This window comes from Leptonotus elevatus, chromosome 5 (assembly GCF_054856555.1).
Source record: "Leptonotus elevatus isolate MCC_2025b chromosome 5, RoL_Lele_1.0, whole genome shotgun sequence".
NCBI classification, from domain to species: Eukaryota; Metazoa; Chordata; class Actinopteri; order Syngnathiformes; family Syngnathidae; genus Leptonotus; species Leptonotus elevatus.
Window position 1 is genome coordinate 3,447,683 of NC_141243.1, and position 18,499 is coordinate 3,466,181.

At 40.0% G+C, this 18,499-nt stretch overlaps 2 protein-coding genes across 5 annotated transcripts; one reads left to right on the forward strand and one right to left on the reverse strand.

Annotated features, from left to right (window-relative positions):
* Window positions 1–819: 819 nt before the first annotated feature.
* rufy3 (RUN and FYVE domain containing 3) lies at window positions 820–13,850 on the forward strand. Of its 3 annotated transcripts, none has more exons than XM_086075555.1 (18): window positions 820–1,291; window positions 3,969–4,142; window positions 5,581–5,698; window positions 5,872–5,973; window positions 6,074–6,197; window positions 7,318–7,382; window positions 7,471–7,536; window positions 7,620–7,689; window positions 7,760–7,852; window positions 7,928–8,014; window positions 9,237–9,404; window positions 9,538–9,635; window positions 11,005–11,124; window positions 11,265–11,334; window positions 11,402–11,478; window positions 11,557–11,587; window positions 12,186–12,263; window positions 12,744–13,850. In XM_086075555.1, exons 1-18 carry the CDS (start codon window positions 1,042–1,044, stop codon window positions 12,888–12,890), a joined length of 1,938 nt encoding a protein of 645 aa, XP_085931681.1. In that variant the 5' UTR covers window positions 820–1,041; the 3' UTR covers window positions 12,891–13,850. The 3 variants fall into 3 exon arrangements, with proteins under 3 accessions (XP_085931681.1, XP_085931682.1, XP_085931683.1); XM_086075556.1 differs by lacking the exon at window positions 820–1,291 and adding an exon at window positions 1,347–3,384; XM_086075557.1 differs by lacking the exons at window positions 820–1,291; window positions 11,005–11,124; window positions 11,265–11,334; ... (2 more) ...; window positions 12,186–12,263; window positions 12,744–13,850 and adding exons at window positions 1,362–3,384; window positions 9,774–10,996.
* Window positions 8,912–17,885, reverse strand: grsf1 (G-rich RNA sequence binding factor 1). Of its 2 annotated transcripts, none has more exons than XM_086075559.1 (10): window positions 17,522–17,885; window positions 17,231–17,369; window positions 16,860–17,009; window positions 16,474–16,608; window positions 16,257–16,398; window positions 15,997–16,118; window positions 14,996–15,078; window positions 14,774–14,909; window positions 14,542–14,618; window positions 8,912–9,582 (listed from the first exon to the last, which is right to left on the reverse strand). In XM_086075559.1, the coding sequence occupies exons 1-9, from the start codon at window positions 17,723–17,725 to the stop codon at window positions 14,566–14,568; spliced, it is 1,164 nt and encodes a 387-aa protein (XP_085931685.1). In that variant the 5' UTR covers window positions 17,726–17,885; the 3' UTR covers window positions 8,912–9,582; window positions 14,542–14,565. The 2 variants fall into 2 exon arrangements, with proteins under 2 accessions (XP_085931685.1, XP_085931684.1); XM_086075558.1 differs by lacking the exon at window positions 8,912–9,582 and adding an exon at window positions 12,699–14,453 and having other exon boundaries at window positions 17,522–17,884.
* Between the last annotated feature and the right edge of the window lie 614 nt (window positions 17,886–18,499).

The following is an 18,499-nucleotide window of genomic DNA, read 5'->3' on the forward strand; positions in this document are numbered from 1 at the left end:
AGAAAAAGAGGGTCTTCAAAGCAGCACATACATAATTTAGCAGACATGTCTATTATGAGTACACCCACAAAAAAGGTTTCAGGAAGCCATGCATGAAAATATTTTGGAAATTCACCATTTTTATGTAAACTAGCCCGTTCGTTCGGTAGCGCTCTCCAGAATTAAAACAAATAATTCAACCCCTTAAGCCAGTTTCACCTACCAACATGTAATTTGGTAGGCATGTCAATCATGAGTAGACTTGCAAATAAGTCTCAAGAAGGAAAACTGCCATTTTTTCCCCCCCGAGTGGCCATTTTGGCTCTGCAGAACCACAGATTTATATATATTATATTAATGGCCTGTCAACTGGCCCCACACGGGTGAAGCCTGAGGGCAGCCATCTTACATTGCCACTCTTACTGACAACTTAATTTCATATTCTTCATTATGTAAATCCTGTGCAGGTGTTACACATTTTCATTTCTAGTAATGATGTCAAATGTTCAATTAACTACGACTCATTTAGATCATAAACATATAAAACTGTATGCAAATATTAACATACCGCCTCCCGTGGGTTGGCCTGTTGCTATGATGCGTCGGCGCGTCTGCCATATTGGATGTGTCAAATCCCCACCGTGAATACACCAAACAACGTTTGTAATAGTAAATGTAATAATTACAAACATTTACCCCCTTCATACATTTTAATATTTACCATCACGGCAGTGGTGGTAGATACGTGTGTATTTATCCAATTGGTTCAGAAATCGAACATAATAGTGTGTAGTGGAGTGGCACATCTTCCACTTGATGTTCAATCACTGAAGGCGTCATCTGATGACGCGCGAAAATTAGCAACGGATTAGCAAAAAACAGTGTGGATGTTTTACTATCAGAGGGCGAGAGTCTGGACGGAGTCGTAACCGATTTCGGAGTGACATCGGCGGGCTTGATGTCGTTTCGTAGCCATGCGGGACCGGAGCTAAGCACCACCTAGCTACGTAGCCGTTGGTCACATGGAGCGAGTTTGACCGCAGAGGGTTGCTTATTACAGGGATGGCGGACAGGGATTTGCCCACGGCGGGGCTTCCTCCGCGGTCACCCGCCGCCGGGAGCCGCGGTTCCTCGAATGAGAACGGACACCGCCACCGCGACGACAGCCCGGACGAGACCCTGTCACCCACCTCGGTGATTTACTTCAAGGAGGCGTTGAGCTCCGTCAACGTGAGGTTCGGGAAGGCTGGCGCCTCCTCGCTGTCCCCAAAGTATGACTTCCACATCGAGAGGGTCGAGTCGAAGCGGAAAAGTGAGTACTTTATATACCGCAGCCATTTTATAGTAACACACGTTTAATGCAAGTTGCCCCTTACTGGTTAAATTGTTAATGCCGGTCACGAGACTTGTGTCTGACATATGCTAGCTAGGTAGCTGATCAAACAAACTAGAGTTTGCTTAAATACTTTTTTTTAATTTATATATATATATATATATATATATATATATAATTATACTGACTTGTGTGTGTTTAATGTTTAAAAAAAGAAAAGCTAAAATAGAGAAAATGTCACACAGCTAATCCGGCTACAAGCTAACGTCAACAAGTTTGGTGGATCACGTGACACTGTCCCGTGTTTGACTTCCTGTTTGTCAGTTAAAAAACAAAAAATGTTTCCTTAATTAATGCGCGTAATCTACTCCTGATTAGGTTTTTAAATCACAAATATTATTTTGATAGCTTTCACAAGCAACAAATGTAATATATTTTATTAACAAGATAAGACAAATTAGTAGTACCCCACAATATTGTGCTTAATCAGTATGAACAGTAATAATAATATGGCATCAAATCTCTCTCCAATAGAAAGCAGGGCTGTGTATGCATTCTCTACTACCTAATCACAATATAGTCATTTTTATACAGTTGATTGTAGAAATTGTTTAGTCATCAGTCAAATGAAAAGCAGTATTCTAACAATGATCCCATCGATTAGTATTCGGATACAAATTGATTTTGCATTCACAATAACATACATTTGAGATGCAGGTGTTATTTTTGTACATTTGGGGTCTCCATCATCATGTTCAAAATGCACTATCTGTGACATTGAGTTTGTATGGACCTGGCCTGGTGAGTGACGTGGGCGCCAGCAAATGTAAACGTGGCTGCCTTGTTAACTGTCCATGAATGTGCTTATTACGTGTTTTCTTACAGTTTGTTAGCTATCCTTGGCTACTTGCTGGGGCATTATTTACAATACGTTCGAACTAGCGATAGTAGGCTATAATAAATTGGCTAATATTGATGTTGCCTTCTGTGTTGGTGGTTGTAGATGCGCTGTTGTGTGTGGGGTTGTTTTTTTTATAGGTGTGAAATTCTTGATATTTTCACGCCAAATTATTTCTACATCTAGTGGTGCATGTGACACATTAGTAGTCCGGTTGGGGAAAATGAGCCCTGTGAAGTTTCAAGGCAGAGATTTTTTTAATTTTATTTAAAAAAAAATATATATATTTTTTTTAATAAATCAAATTATTCAAGTTCTATTAATCGTTGCAGCCCTAATAGGGAGTGACTCCAATCCCTGTCTAGGACTACTTTTCTACTAGACAGGGCTTTGGCGCCATCTTGTGGCATCTTGGAGCACAAAAACAGTGAACACAGTTTTTGCCTATAATGAGCTTTGGTGTAGCGACTGTCATTTTTGGCCTCATTCCCGCTGATTGGTTGTTTATTCAATTTCCTTTAACGGGGAACTCTTGTGCTGCTCACTAGCATCATTAGCATTCGTTTGCTCTCAATGGGGACCACCATCATCCCCTCCCCCCTTCCTCTCTCGCTCTCTCTCTCTCTCTCTTGCACCATCTGCTCACGTGACGTCGCGCTGGCTGCTTCCCAGCCCTCCTCCGCCACAGCAGTCGGCCATCTTGGTCAACACCCAGTGTGCATCCAGCCACCGACAGCCCCAATCAGACTTCGGAGGAGGGTGGTGGGTGATTCATTTTTTTCTTTTCCTTTAAGTCCCTCGCCGGCACAAAAGGGAAGAAGAGGGAGGGAAGGGGGGTTGGAGGAGTGAGGAAGCGCAGCGTCTCCATCAGTCACAGGGAGGAGGAGGAGAGCGACACCTGCTACAGACATCCTTTTTGTCCCCTCGCTTGGAATTTCGGGGGAGCAAGCACACCGCCTATTAAGGGTTTTCTGCTGAGTCATCATCCCCGCCATCATGTCGGATCTGACGCCCCAGAGCGAGACGGCGACGCCCACCACAGACAAGATCACGCAGGCCGCCCGGGAGACCATCTATCTGTGCAACTTCCGCGTGTCGGTGGACGGCGAGTGGCTGTGCCTGCGCGAGCTCAACGACATCTCCCTCACGCCGGACCCCGAGCCGGCCCATGAAGGTAGGATTCACGGTGCGGGTTGCCAATCAGGACCCATCCCCCCCCCTCACACAAGAAGATGAGCGGCTTTGAGATGGTGTCGCCAAGGATTTGACGCCGTACGTTGATGTTTTGTCATTTAGGTGACGTTGTAAAAAAAAAAAAAATGGCCATGACGCTGCAGATAAGGATGTGCCGCTTGTTGCTGACTCGCTCCATCCTCGTCTCTGGCCACGCCTTCTCACAAAATGCCTAATTAATCCCCGATAAATTTCCTTCACAAACGGAAGCAGTGTCACGATTCAAAATGGCCTCTTGTGTCTTCAGTTGTGGTAGAAAAATATTGTACAACAAATATTTCTAAAACATTCTGGAGACTCACAATTATTTGTAGGTGTTAATGGGAGTTGTCTAAATGTGATTGGCTAGTCCCGAATGTACCCTCGATTAAACTGAAATCGACTCAAACGTACTCGCCGCTTTGGCTTTTGTCAGGGTAACCGAACCGGTTTCATGTTGTGTGTGTGTGTGTGTGTGTGTGTGTGTGTGTGTGTGTGTGTGTGTGTGTGTGTGTGTGTGTGTGTGTGTGTGTCTGTGTGATCTAGATCCCAAGGACCCCATCACCATCGAGAGGCTCAACCTGATGAACATGGCCAAGTTGAGCATCAAGGGTCTGATCGAGTCGGCGCTCAACCTGGGACGCACGCTGGACTCGGACTACGCGCCCCTGCAGCAGTTTTTCGTGGTCATGGAGCATTGCCTCAAGCACGGCTTGAAAAGTAAGCTCGACGATGCGTTCTTCTGCTTTGCCTTAAAAAGAGGCTCCAGTAGATGTCATCGTCTTAAAAGAGGCATATGAAGTATTAGGCCTTCTTCGCAAAGGATAAAGTATCAGATCAATGATTTGATAGGGACTGATTTGTTGTAGTGATAGGCCGATATGTTTTTTTCAAGGCCGATACAGATGCCGATTGTTAGTAGTCAAGGAGACCGATAACCGATATTTCAAGCTGATATTCATTTCCAGTAAAAGGGAATATATTAGCGTCAACGTTTTTATTTTTTTAAATTTCTTTTCATTTTAAACATATAAAAGAACTGACAGTTTTGTTTAAAAAATAATAATAATAATTGCAGGGAGCTTTCAAGGGTCATCAGCATGTGTTAAGCTAAATTAAAAACTAAGCAAGTAAATAGTTCCCTCAAGTTTTCTACTGTAAATAAAGTTTCCCAAAATGTCAACATCATTTCTTAATTACATCTTTTTAAAAAGGAACCCCGACTGTAATGACAAGTTTGCTCTATGTTATTTATTTGGTTGTTACTAACATACGGTAACTTTGGCCGGCGCGGTGGATGACTGGTTAGCTCGTCCGCCTCCCAGAGCAGAGGACGTGAGATCGAGTCCGGGCTTCGGCCTTATTGGGTGGAGTTGACATTTTCTCCGGGTACTTTAGTTCCCTCCCACATTCCAAAGTCATGCATGTCAGGTTAAGTGAACACTCTAAATTGTCCCTAGGTGTGATTGTGAGTGTGACTGGTTGTTCGTCTCTGTGTGCCCTGCGATTGGCTGGCAACCAGTTCAGGGTGTACCCCGCCTACTGCCCCAAGCCAGCTGGGACAGGCTCCAGCGCCCGCCGCGACCCATGGTCAGCTTCCGTGGCGTTCCTAAAGTGACGATCAAAACTCTTGAATGCGTCTGGTGAATGACGAGAGCGCGGCGTGGAGGTTGGATGTTCTTTAGGAACGCTACGAGTCATGACAGTCAGGGTTCCTTTTAAACATAAAAAAAAAAAAGGGGAGGGAGTTCCCACTCAAATTGTAAGCATCATTTTTTTATAAAGTGGACATTTAAATAATTCCATAAATGACAAACGCATGCGAATGTAGCTAATATGGGGTTTTGGTCAGGGTTCATAAAATGTTTCAAAAGATCGTCGCAGACAGTGAAAAATTGTCTGAAAATGTTCAAAATGTCTCTTCCCCCCAAAAAATGTCTTTGTGACAAGTAAAAACTGTCTATGAACAATCCTGATGAAAAGCCTAAAGTTGCTACGTTCGCAAGCATTCACCGCTCAGTAAGAGGGCAGCTTGATCGGCCTTCAGATTCATAAAAAAGGCCAATGCTGATATTTGTCCAAATGCCAAATATTTGGCACCGATAATGGGTCTATCTCTAATTTGCTGTTGCTGACGTCACCGTCTTTTCGTCCTCAGCCAAGAAGACCTTCCTGGGCCAGAACAAGTCGTTCTGGGGGGCTTTGGAGCTGGTCGAGAAGCTGACGCCCGAGGCCGGGGAGATCACCGCCAGTGTCAAAGACCTGCCTGGCCTCAAGTCAGTTCAAATTCAGCTATCCACTATCAAAAGTTGGAGAATGCACTTGCTGCCCAAATGAATGCTGAACTGTAATGCTGCGGGATTGTTGAGTTGTCGAAATGTAGAATGTGAGACTTCGAATTGGCCAAGAAATGTGCAAGTGAGGAGGTAATGAGTTTTATGACTGGCAGGACGCCTTTAGGAAGAGGCCGCGCTTGGTTACGACTGGCCTTGATGCAGAAGAAGTTGTCCGACTACATGAAAACCATCATCAACAGGAAGGACCTGCTAAGGTTCACGAACCGCTCCGCATTTTGTCTTTACTGTCAAACCTGTTAGAAACCAAAAATGTGATTTAAAAAAAATAATAATAATATTCTTTCATGTGTGTAGTGAATTCTACGAGCCCAACGCTCTCATGATGGAGGAGGAGGGAGCCGTCATCGCCGGACTGCTCGTCGGGCTCAACGTCATCGATGCCAACCTGTGCATGAAGGGGGAGGACTTGGACTCGCAGGTTGGCCCGCTTTCAACAGCACAGCTTTATAAACAAGGTCAAATGCACTCAAGTTAGAAGAGAGCCTCGACAGTGGCTGAGCGCTCCAAAAAATGCCCTGAATGCACCGAACATGTCGGCATCTTAACAGCATCAACCTGGAAGGAAGCAGCGTGTTTTTTTTGTTGTTGTTTTTTTTTACTATTTGGGGGATGGAGTCTGTTCGAAGGAAGGTTAAAGCCAAAAATGAGTTACTAGAAAGACTTTTGCCTGGAAAAAAAGGCATACTTTGATTTTTTGGGTGGGTAGGGAGTGTAATAGGGTTTTTTTTGGGGGGGGGGGGGTCCCTTGCAAATATGTATTTCTTGGGGGATAAATTCAATTATTTTCTTGAAAAAAGCTCTTTTTTTTCTGGAGGAAAAAATTGTCTTAATTATTTCTTCTTAAACTTCTGTGGATTTTCTTTCTTGAAAAAAATTATTCAGTTTTTGTTTTGATTTTGATTATTCTTAGACCTTTTTTATTACTATCTTATATTTATATTTGTTGGGGTGGAATTCTTTTTTTTTTTTCTTGAAAAAAAGTAAAATTTTCTTGGAGAAAAACATTGTCTTTTCATTTCAAAAAGCTCTTTTTTTTCTGGAGGAAAAAATTGTCTTAATTATTTCTTCTTAAACCACTTTAGATTTTCTTTTCTTGAAAAAAATAATTCAGTTTTTGTTTTGATTGTTCTTAGACTTTTTTTATTATTATCTTATATTTATATTTTTTTGAGGGAGAAATTAATTTATTTTCTTGAAAAAAAGCCATTTTTTGGTTGGAGAAAATATTCAGTTAGTTTTTCTTTAAGATTGTTTTGAATTTAGACTTTTTTTAATTATCTTTTCGCTTGACAACAAATCTTAAGATTTGTTAAAAAAATAAAATAAATATATGTTCATTATAATATTGAAAAATAAAATGTTTCCCCTATATTAGTGTTTTTCATTTAACTTTTATTTAACCAGGTTGGTCCTGTTTAGATTAAAAACCTTTTCTTTTCTGTTTTTACATTATTGATTTATTTAATGATCTTTTATTTATTTTCCTTTCCCGTGCGGCCAATTCTGAGTAATTCTTCCTTCTTTTTTTTTTCATGCAGGTTGGGGTGATTGATTTCTCAATGTACCTAAAAGATGGAGGTCACAGTAGCAAAAGTGCAGAAGGGTGAGTGTGGCTGCTTTCGGAATATTTTAACAAGAAGGCTCATTATTATTTCTCCCAAAAAGTGTTGATGTTGTTTTGTGTTAATCAGTGACGGTCAGATCACCGCCATCCTCGATCAGAAGAATTACGTGGAGGAGCTCAACAGACATTTGAGGTTTGTCATGCTAGCGCTTGATGCTCATGTAAAAAAAAAAAAAAAAAATATGAAGCGTAACTTTTCCTGTCTTGTGCGTGTAGCGCTTCAGTAAACAACTTGCAGGCCAAAGTGGATGCGCTGGAGAAGTCCAACACGAAGCTCACAGAAGAGGTGAGAGAAATGTTTGTGTGTGACTTCCTCTTCCACATAAATGAACGCCGCTATGTGACTTTTTGCGCAGCTGGCAGTGGCAAACAACAGGATCATCACGCTACAAGAAGACGTGGAGCGGGTGAAAGAGGAGAGCTCATATCAGCTGGAGTCCAACAGGAAGGTGAGCCGTCGGGAGCCTTCTGCTCCGTTGCATATCGTTGGTCTTGTTTTTTGAACGCATTTTCTGCCTTTTCAGGCGCTGAGAAGCGACTCGGCGACGTCCGACGGGCCGGCGCTGGGCGAAGCGCGCAAGCAGCTCAAGGAGGAGACGCTCCTTCGATTGGTCAGTTTCCTGCTCCATTCGACTGCTCTTTAGAATTCTCATTGACATGATCAAGAAGCCTGTCATTTTTATTAGGGATCAACTAAGATGGATTTGTTTCTAGGCCGATTCCAATATTTTGCTGAATAAAATTCCGATGGCCGATTGATTGATAAATATATAAACAATGGGTTTTTGTTATTCGTTTTTGTTTTTTACTCATTCACTGCCATTGATGTCAAAAATTCAATATTAATACTATTTCTATTAGTTTCACATTTTTCTTTACTTTTGTTAACAAGAGTATGTAAACCTAGATTTTTTTATTGTACATTTAGAACAGATATAAAATTTGCGATTAATCGTGAGTTAACTATTGAAGTCATGCGATTAATTACAATAAAAACATTTAATCGTCTGACGCCCCTGATTTTTAGTAATCTTTTATTTTTTTAATTAGGGGCATCAGGCGATTGAAATTTTTAATTGTAATTAATCATATGACTTCACTAGTTAACTCAAGAGTAATCACAAATTTGATATCTGTTCTAAACGTACAATACATTTTTTCTAGGTTTTCATACTCTTGTTAACAAAAGTGGAAAAAAAAGTGAAACTAAGAAATAGTTCAAAGAAATTTTTGACGTCTATAGCCGTGAATGAGTTAAAGTCCCTTAACGCTTAAAACAAAATATATGAATTACAGGCAGAACCACAACATTTGACTGTTTTTACACTTCTTTATTATTTACTATTTAACTTTACAAAAGAGAAAAAAATATTTAGAATTGAATAAATTGCAAATTAATTTAAAACGAGCATGGATTTATATTTAATTATTAAAATTAAGTAATTTACTGAAATAGAAAACTATAGTAAAATGAACCATTTAACATATTTGTTATTAAGCCGTGGTCTAAATAATGATGGCGTGAATTTTAAATAAAATTAATGACTTAATTTATTTCATTATTGAAATGAACTATTTTATTTCAAATGTTCTATTATTAATTGCCTAGTTTGATTACAATTAAATTAAAAGTAAGACAATAGAGCATGAATTATTGTCATTAAAATGAGCAATTTGAACACATTTTGAATACAATTGATTTTTTTAAATATATTTTTTTATTCTACCTGACCCATATGTCCCGGCTTTAAAACCCCAATGTGGCTTTCAATGTCCAGCACGTCAACTGCCCTGCGCATCCATTAGCTGCATCTTTACTTCTTGCTGGCGCAGGACGTGGAGAAGGAGCTGGAGGTGCAGATCGGCATGAAGCAGGAAATGGAGCTGTCCATGAAGATGCTGGAGAAGGACGTGTGCGAGAAGCAGGACGCGCTGGTGGAGCTCCGGCAGCAGCTGGATGACCTGCGCGTCATCAACCAGCAGCTCGGCCACAAGTCGCAGGTACGAGATTTATTTATTCATATCGCGTCTTGATGAATTCAAAATTTAAATGTTTAATCGAATTGATTCATTTATTTTCAAAATTGTTCAGCCCTAATCCAAATGGCCTCTTCTTCTTCTTCTTCTTCTTCAGAGCGCTGACGCGAGCTCCAAGCAGAAAAGCGACGCCATGGCCCGTCTGGAGGACAAAATCGGCCAGATGTCAGGCACCATCAAACAGCTGGAGAGCAGGTGAGCGCCTCCGAACTGCACCGTATCGCCAAAACCTCCCAATCCATTTGTTCAAATCTCTCCTGTTTTCTCCCTCCTCCTTTTTTATCATCACCTTTTTTTTCTCATTTCCTTTATATTTAACGGCGCATTTAATAGCGAGAAACATTTGGTGAAGCAGGCCAGGAACATCAACTCGGCCGCGGAGAAGCTCCTGCAGCTGCAGCAGTAGCCCGACGCAAACGCGCTTACAGAAATAACCAAACTAAGGAGCTGCCCTTTTTTCTTTCCACCGGCTTCGAGTAGAGCGGACTCAATGCATCTTTTAAGGAAATCCTTGTGTTCTCCCACGCGCTTCGTGCTTCTTTTTGTCAGATGTGCTCATGAGCGCCCCCGTGTGCCGGGGCGGTGGTCCAAAGAAGTGGTCAAGTGGGAGAAAGACGATTCATTTCTGGATTTTAGAGCTGTATGTCAACATTTGTCCTTGTAACCATTAGGCTAATAAAACAATCAACCAAAAACGAGCCCACTTCCTGATATACTCACTCGCTTGCGAGTTGGTTTATTATTGCGTGAAGGCTGAAGTGCTGATTAAATTCTTACATAAGAAAAATGTATTGTGGATACCAAAAGTCTACACACCCGGTCAAATTGCCAGGTTTTTGTGATTAACAAAAAATAAATTAAAAAAGCGACAGAGACCAAGTACCGGCAAGAGATAAGAAAAAACAAGATGCATAAAACAAAATATAAATGCAACACCAAAAGTTTTAAAACTGCTGCTATAAAAAAAATAAAAATTTTCCTTTCATAAATTAAATTTTTATGTCAAAAATGAAGATATATAACGACAAAAGATACAAAATTTTAATATATACAGTATATTTATATATTTTTATATCGTCATAAGATGAAAAAGTGCTATATTTTTTTTATTTATTAAGATGGAACAAATTTTAATTCAATTCAAATCCTTATTCTAAAAAATGCAAACTAAATATATAAAACAAGAACTAGTAAGTATTTTAAAAGCATCAGTTTTACATAGTAGCATTATTGTTATTAATCTTGTCTTTTTTTTCTTGTTACTAGCTACAAAATCCTACTTTCCACGTTTCAAAAATGAATACTGCAGAAACTTTACCAATTTGCCTCAAACTGTTGGATACTGTAAAAGTTTCTGCCAAAAATCTCAACATCTACACTAAAATTCAGCTTTATTATTTCATTCCCGTATTCTACATTTCTGACACTCTAATTTCTATGGCGCAGCGTTCACATGCAATTTCTGCACCAATTCCTTCTTTTCCGGTTTGTTTTCCTTTCTTTTAAAGTTGCTTTTTGCATCCCTCCATCACCATTTTCCACCCAAAAAAAACAAACAAAACAGATGTAAGCAGGCCGAGCGGGAAAAGGAGGCGGTGCTGGAGGCCAACCGCCTCTTCAAGTGCGAGTTTGGGGACAAGATCGAGAGCCTGGAGGTGGAGCTGGAGCAGCTCCGGAGACGCAGGTAAACCCCAAAAATGCCAACGCGGTCAGACTTACTGATTTATTGCCGAACTCGGGGCTTGAGGTGTATGTGTTCATGACAATTGAATGTCAAATCCTGCTTTTTTTTAATTTCTTTTTTTTGCCCCTGCCTTCCACTAGGTCTAACCTGGATGTGAAGAGGGAGCGCGATCACCGCCGAGCCAACACGCAGCCCGTGGACCTCCCCCAAGTACACTCACCATCTAATAAACATGTGTGGCGTCCAGTGTTTGTTTAACAAGGCTTTCGTGTTGCAGCCTAACTTGGGATCTCCAGCAGTGAAGAAGGAGCTCCAAGTGACAGCCGAAGACAAAAGCAGCCCAAACTCCTGCCTGTATGTACTTTCAACAACATGGCAGCCATTTTAAAGTCTGCTTTTAACTTTGTAGTTATAAATTTGTCTCTTCTTAAGGTCGTTTTGCCCATCTGATGATGATGAAGTGGTAAGTTGTTTTTCCTCATATATAAGCATGCAGGGGTTGTGTGTACATGCTATTTATGTTAGCATCCACGTGCTAAATATGAATTTGTTTATGGAATGGTTTTTGGTCCGAGCGTCAAATGGCGGTGATCATAAAACTTTTTTGTCACATTTAAATAGTAATAATAATGTTTGTAGTTGTCACACAAATGTCTGAAAAAAATCGAGGTAAAACTCCTCCCAATGTAAGTCTCGAACCCAAGACAGTCACCCTTCAAAAATATGTCACAGCCGCATACAGGAGGTTTTTTGTTTATAGATTTCTGCGTACTCAATATGATGTGTTTTTAAGTTTAATAAATGTACTTTAAAAAAAATGAATCTAATTTGATTTTTTTGTAGTGTTTTTTTTTTAATATCATGAATACTTTGTTTTGTCGTTTTTTTTTGTTTTACTTAAAAAAATTACTTTTATTTTTAAGTGAAATTTTAATGTACTATATATATTTTATGTACTTATTTGTTTTTCATTTTGGTCACTCCACACAATTTGAAATGAAAATGCTATGTTCTGATACAAGTGTCAGTAGCAATGTTGTTGTATATATGTTCATGTCCAGAATGAGCCCTTTGTGGACATCAATCAAGCTTCCGTGTGCAGCATGTGCAAGCAGGAAGACTCCCTCCTTAAGATTAAGGTAGCAGGCAGTGTGAGATTCTGTACTATGAGCAAAACATGTCAAAAGGACTGCATGCATGTACTGTATTTAATTTCATTTAAATTGTTTCACTGAAAGGCATATTTCCAAATGTCAGTTTTTTTCCTTTTTATTTGGAGCACCCAAAGGAAGTCTAATTGCCAGTTGTGGTCACTTTTGTGATGCTACTCAACTCACTTCAAAATGCCATAGTTCATAGGCACCAAGATGCCACAAGATGGCAGCATTCTCATCATTATCTGTAGGTTATAATGGTTGCAATTCTGCATGCCGATTGGCTGTATTAATTTAAAAAAAAAGTGGACAGCATTATTTCTTGCCATGATCTGTAATGTCCAAGATATTTCTTTCTCGCAATAATTCTTCTTGGCTATTAAAGTATTGGAGCAAAAGATGGTCGTGAAAACAAGCCAATCTTCTGTGCACTGCTGATGCTATTTTTATTTATTTATTTTCCAGAGACAATGCAAGAACTGCGGCGGCGTGTTCTGCGAGGGCTGCGTGGCCAACGAGCTGCCGCTGCCGTCGTCCATCTTGCCCGAGGTGGTGTGCGCCGCATGCTATGCGCTCTTACTGCAGCAGTACGCTTCCACGTCACCAGCGTAACAAATAAAACAAAACACGGACGCTCTCCTGCTACAACTGGAACTGCACTTTTTTTTTTTTTATAGAGTAAAGTATATCCTCATAATGGACGCTTACAGTTGATTTGTTTCTATTTATTACAACACATTTAGAAAAAGAGGAAACGCATGTTTCACAAATGAAAATATCTTTAAACAAACCATCATCCAAACCTAATTTTGTCTTAATGAAATTCAGTTAATTGAAAGCTAATGTATATATCGGGAAATGCCATTTGTGGGCTAACAAATTAGCATAGATGTTGCGTAAATTATAAACCTTCAAACAACCGTTGCTTTAACACACATGGAACAGCAACAAAATTGACATAAACCAAAAGAAAGAAGCACACAAATGTTGAACCAAACCATATCATTCCATCTATCCACCCAAGTCCACTGCTAAAATATCATGCGAAATTCCATTGACCGGCTAGTGGAAACTACCTTAACGAAGCAGCAACACATACGGAGCAGGGACTATTGCTATTATTTTGGCTCTTCTTCTATTACGCAGCATTTCTTCCAGTACAGCTCAGTGCTGCTCTGCATGTTGTGGCACAACGAGGTACTACACTGGGGGTGTGCAACTTGACTGTAAAAACACTTTTAAAATGCAATCTTAAATTTGGCATGTAGTGGGGGGCCAAATATGGTGCCATTTTGTGTTATGAGGACATTTCAGCTGGTTGTTCATATAAAGACAAGACTGATATTAGCCTTAAGGATGTTAAAGTCAGCCTTCAACGTTTACAACCTCCATTTTACTTGGTCTGCTTAAAAGAAATCAAACACAAATAATCATCCACAGTTTACTCTGACCTTCATGTCTTGGAGCACTTTTACAAACAAGTCTCAGTCATCTCAACTTGCTGAATGTTATCTTTTGTTGAAGAAAGAATATCACAGAAATGCATCTATAATAAATGGATTTTTTTCTTAACTCTGCTTTTCTGTCTTTTCATTTTCTTTGAAAAAGCTTCTTTTTTTTCTTTGAAAAACACAGATGTCCAAATGAATGTTTAAAAATGTAACCGAGGATTATATATTTTTTACTCTAACCCACCCAAAAATATTTAAAAGCATGTATCTCTAAACTGCATGAATTTTTTTTGTTACTTTTGGTTTAGTTGAAAATAATGCATCTAAAAAAAAATACTTAAGTGAAATTAGCTTATTTGATTGAAAAGCAATGTTTACATTAGTCACTTGTTTTTAATCCATTGTTTTAGTTTTTGTTTTAAAGCATATTTAATTTCTTTTTTATCCATCGTGCTCAATACATCTTTTTTTTTCAAAACAATTTAAAGCATGTATTTTCATATTTATTTAGTTAGGTTTTTTTTGTCTGGGGAAAAAAAACGTTGGTTTTTTTAAGTATGAATCTCATTTGGTCATTCAAAAAAACGTTTTTGTATCAAAATAAAACATGATTTAGAGATGCATGTTCAGATAACGACAATCAGCTGCGATAAATAAACGGAGATGTGCACGCGTTGACACCAGGAATAGTTCATTGTTTGACGCTGTACTTGAATAATGTCATCTGTGTCATCACAAACAAAGAAAGGGGAGAAAAAAGTGAAAGTGAAGTGTAAAATCTAAAAAAAGGTAAAGAAACAAAAGTCATTTACCTGGCATAGAAGCTTCTTTTTCTTTCACCTTTCGTTAGGAGGCACTGAATTGAGGAACACCTCAACGTATCTTCCACCTAAAAGCCACAACATTAATGCACACGACAGCTTTTAGTTGTAAGGAAGGAGCAATCCATACCTTATAATCCTCAGTAGGTGAAAAACAAAAAAAACAAATGAATTGAGTAATTGTATATATAAATTATATTGAAGCAAGTGTGTGGGTGTTCACCTATGTACTCTCTGTCTTTCGACACGGCCGCCACGGCGTCCTGATGGCTGCCGAAGTAAACGTCGGCCTCACCGTTCAGTCTCCCGTTGGGTCCCAGATCCAGGCAGATCTTAGACACCACCAGCGGTGCGAAGAACTGGAGCACAACAGAATGGATTTCTAATGATAGTATGATAATCAAGCAGCCTTATATATATATATATATATATAAATGAGGATTACCTTAATGACGTCCTCTCCGGAGACGCGGAAGGGAAGTCCTCTCAGGTGGACGTGATGCGATGGGTTGGGATGTTCAGGAAGGACTGATGCAGTGGCGAAAGGAAGACAGACATATTGCATCGTTAATTCAGAAAGCATACAATATACATTCATCCTTATTTTAAAAAAAAAATGTTTTATTTACAATAAAATGTTAAAATAGAAGGACTGATTCAACTAAAGATGGATGATTGTTTTCAAATAAGATAAATAAAATATAAAGATAGTGATGAATTTTCTTGTTTCATAAAATAATATTCAAATTTGTGGCGTGATGAATGGATGGATTTTCTTTTTGAATTTGATATAAAAGAAAAATTAGGATGATGGATAGAATTTCTCTACAAGAAATCTATATTTGTTGATGTTTGTTTTGCTTTTTTTAATTCTGACAACTGAATGTTAATTTGGTTTGATTTTTTTCCGGCCAGCTTTAAAGGGACATCTAATAATTCATTAATTAAAAAAAAAAAAAAACGACTGTATGCAAATAAATGTTGTATTGTTTTTTTGTTTTTTTTAATCGCTTGTCACTTTCTGCTTTGCTCTCGCAAGCTTTTACTAGCTTCTTTTTTAAAAAAAATTGTTTTACTAGCTTCTAGCGCTAGCCACTCGTTACCCACTCCAGCCCATGGCCCCGACTAACTCCCGCTAGCCGCTCTTATTAGCCGAGTCGCCGTCATTCCCCGAGATGCTCGTTTGCCCACGCAAAATAAGAATTGGAGGTAGGCTTGCGAAATGTGGTCTCTCTGAGACACCGTAGCGTGCCTGCTTCTAATGCTGTTCTTTGACCACCAGATGGCTCTAAGGACTACACACTGGGTCTTTAACGTGTACGTTGGCCAACTCATCTTGCATCAAAGTCCCTTAAGAGTGCAGGTGCGTCATCATAAGCGTCATATACATTTTAAATATGGACAGCAAAATCTGAAAAGTGTCAAAACAAATGTAAAAATGACTACCAGATTTGTTGGGTGTAAGTACAGGGCTGTCTCTCATTCTGGTCGTTTCATTTGCGTCGCGTGAAGACTTCCTCCAACTTGATTGAATCTCTTGAATGTTGCTGGGAAACACTTCAATGTATCTGTCGCAGCAAGGGGGGTGGGGGGGGGGGTTATATGGCTTCTTGATATAATGTGTGGGTTTGGAACTTATCCCCTGTGAAAACAAGGTTTGACTCAAAAAAAAAAAAAAAAACAAGGATCGACTCAAAATGTCTAACCTCTTCCCAATGAGTTGTCTGTCTTTGTGCAGAGCTTCGTCGGCTGCTTCCTGCGAGGAAAACCACACATAAGCCTCTCCCGTCCTTCTCCCTTTGCTATTTACCACCATGGTGATGCCTTTTTTCTCCATGATCTCCAAACCTGAAACACACAGACATGCTTTGGCATACTGCACGCGTCTACAAGCCCAGGACACTTGCTTTTTGCACACCGTACCGGAAAAGAAGCTCGCGACGTCGTCCTCGGTGCAGGTGTAGGGGAGCCCTCGGAGCCGGACCACCCGAGTGTCGCTGGGCGACAACAACGATTTCTTTAGGATGTCCTCGGCGTCACGGTTTGTTACCTCATACACTGAGGAGGAGGAGTGCACCATTTTATTAGGTACACCTGAATGACTGTATTTGACTATTTTAATCAGAATATCTGCAGGTTCAAGGCTACATTTAAAATGTTTTCATTTTAAACACACTTTTAAGGCATTCCCCATATCTTAGTGAAGGTTTGGATCAAGAGCGAAGGCAGAATGTCTCAAATTTTGAGCACGCACCTAATGTAGAAGGGGTTTCATTTAATTCTATTTTTGTGAGGTCGAGAGCTCAAACCTTCCAGGTAGCGAGAACCGAGGTAGTGCCGGTGCTTCTCCAGCGCCTTGCTCACGTCCTCCTCGTGCTCCAGCTCCACGAAGGCACGTCCCAACGGCCTCCCCTGGGGGTCCACGGTCAGGTGCACGCCTGGTGCACGGATCCGACACTCTGAAGACACAATCGTGATTTCCATGTTTTTGTTTTTCTGCATAATAGCTTGAATCGCGGATTTTCCTTCAAATCGAGCCAGAAAATTTATAATAAAATACTTAAAAATAGTTTGCTTGAGCCAGAGGTGGGAGCAGCTTATAGAAAAAAACTGGGCCACCTAAGCCTTAATTTGGGCCAGGAAAACCCCTGCTTTCAGTTAAGTATTTTTTTGCTCTTACCTGGGAAGAAGTTCACAATGTCCTGGACCGTACATGAGAACGGGATGCCTATCACTTGCACGATGTACACCTCAGTCTTGGCGGATACTGTGTCGGACTCGTAGGCCGGAAGGGGAGGATATTCTTCCTCCCATGGTACCTGGAAATGGTGGAGGATGTACATAATGATGAACAAATTGAGGTGGCAAATGCAGTCACACCCTAACAAGTAGAAGTACAGACAGTTATGCAAAAAATAAAAATAAAAGACTCTGGTAAAGACCCCCCACACACACACACACTGATGCTAACCTTGCTGCACAGGCGGCGCTGGGTGGTCGTCACGACAGCGACGCTCTGGAGAGGACACAAGCCCCGAAGGGAGGCCGCTGTCCGGGTCGTGGAAGTCCAAATTGCCCATGGCACTGGAATCCGAGCACAACTGGTGGTCGTCTGCTGGCTCACCGCCACACAGCTTCGGAGTAAGGTCAATACTGACCTGCTGCGACCACTCATGCTAGCCTCGACTCAGATCGAGTTTTAAACCAAGTCAAGTGTTAATATGAATAATGAACTGGAATTATGATGTTAAACGTGCTCACGCGGGGCAATCTGTCAAGGACGTCGCACAACATGTCGTAAAACTCATACGGCTCGCCGGTGGAATACTTTCAATATCCGGTTTTGTATTCAAATTAAGATATATGTAGTCAAATTTTTTTTTTTTTAAAGCTAGGTATTTTAACTTGTATACTTAGCTATTATATACTAAATTGACCTCTAGTGAAAATACAATTATGAAATAATCCAATGTATAGCGTATTCCTCACTTAACGGGTCATTAATAAACATATTACTTTGTTGTGAATGTGCATTTTTCGGAAACTATACCTTAATTTAACTTCCGCAAACATTTAATTTTTCCGGCGTGTCACAAGAACTTCTCATGTTCTACACTGACACCTCGTGGCCTGGATGCTTTGACAAAGGAGCCAACTTCTGTCCTGTACACTACAATTTAGATATTTTGCCCAAATCTTCAACAAATATTGGACTCCGATGGTTCAAAGCTTCAAACTCAATTAAGTGAGCTGACAAGAAGATAAATAACAACACGATGTCCAACTTCTCTATGTATTTATTTTTGCTTCCCCACCCATTTATTTTCTCTTCTGCTTTTTGTATTTTTGTTCTTCACTTGCAACATTTTGTTCATCCCACAGCCTAAAAAGACAACAAAAATATTAGAAACAGCCCAAGTAAACAACTAAAAGCCATAGTAACACAATA

Excerpts from the sequence above, each read along its gene's own strand:
- rufy3 (XM_086075555.1), top strand. The coding sequence starts at position 1,042 with ATGGCGGACAGGGATTTGCCCACGGCGGGGCTTCCTCCGCGGTCACCC. Across the intron at positions 5,974-6,073 it reads AACAGGAAGGACCTGCTAAG|TGAATTCTACGAGCCCAACG; the intron begins GTTCACGAACCG and ends TCATGTGTGTAG. Across the intron at positions 7,690-7,759 it reads ACACGAAGCTCACAGAAGAG|CTGGCAGTGGCAAACAACAG; the intron begins GTGAGAGAAATG and ends CTTTTTGCGCAG.
- grsf1 (XM_086075559.1), bottom strand. The coding sequence starts at position 17,725 with ATGAGTGGTCGCAGCAGGTCAGTATTGACCTTACTCCGAAGCTGTGTG. Across the intron at positions 17,370-17,521 it reads AGCGCCGCCTGTGCAGCAAG|GTACCATGGGAGGAAGAATA; the intron begins GTTAGCATCAGT and ends CACCATTTCCAG. Across the intron at positions 14,619-14,773 it reads GAAAGACAGAGAGTACATAG|GTGGAAGATACGTTGAGGTG; the intron begins GTGAACACCCAC and ends TGTGGCTTTTAG.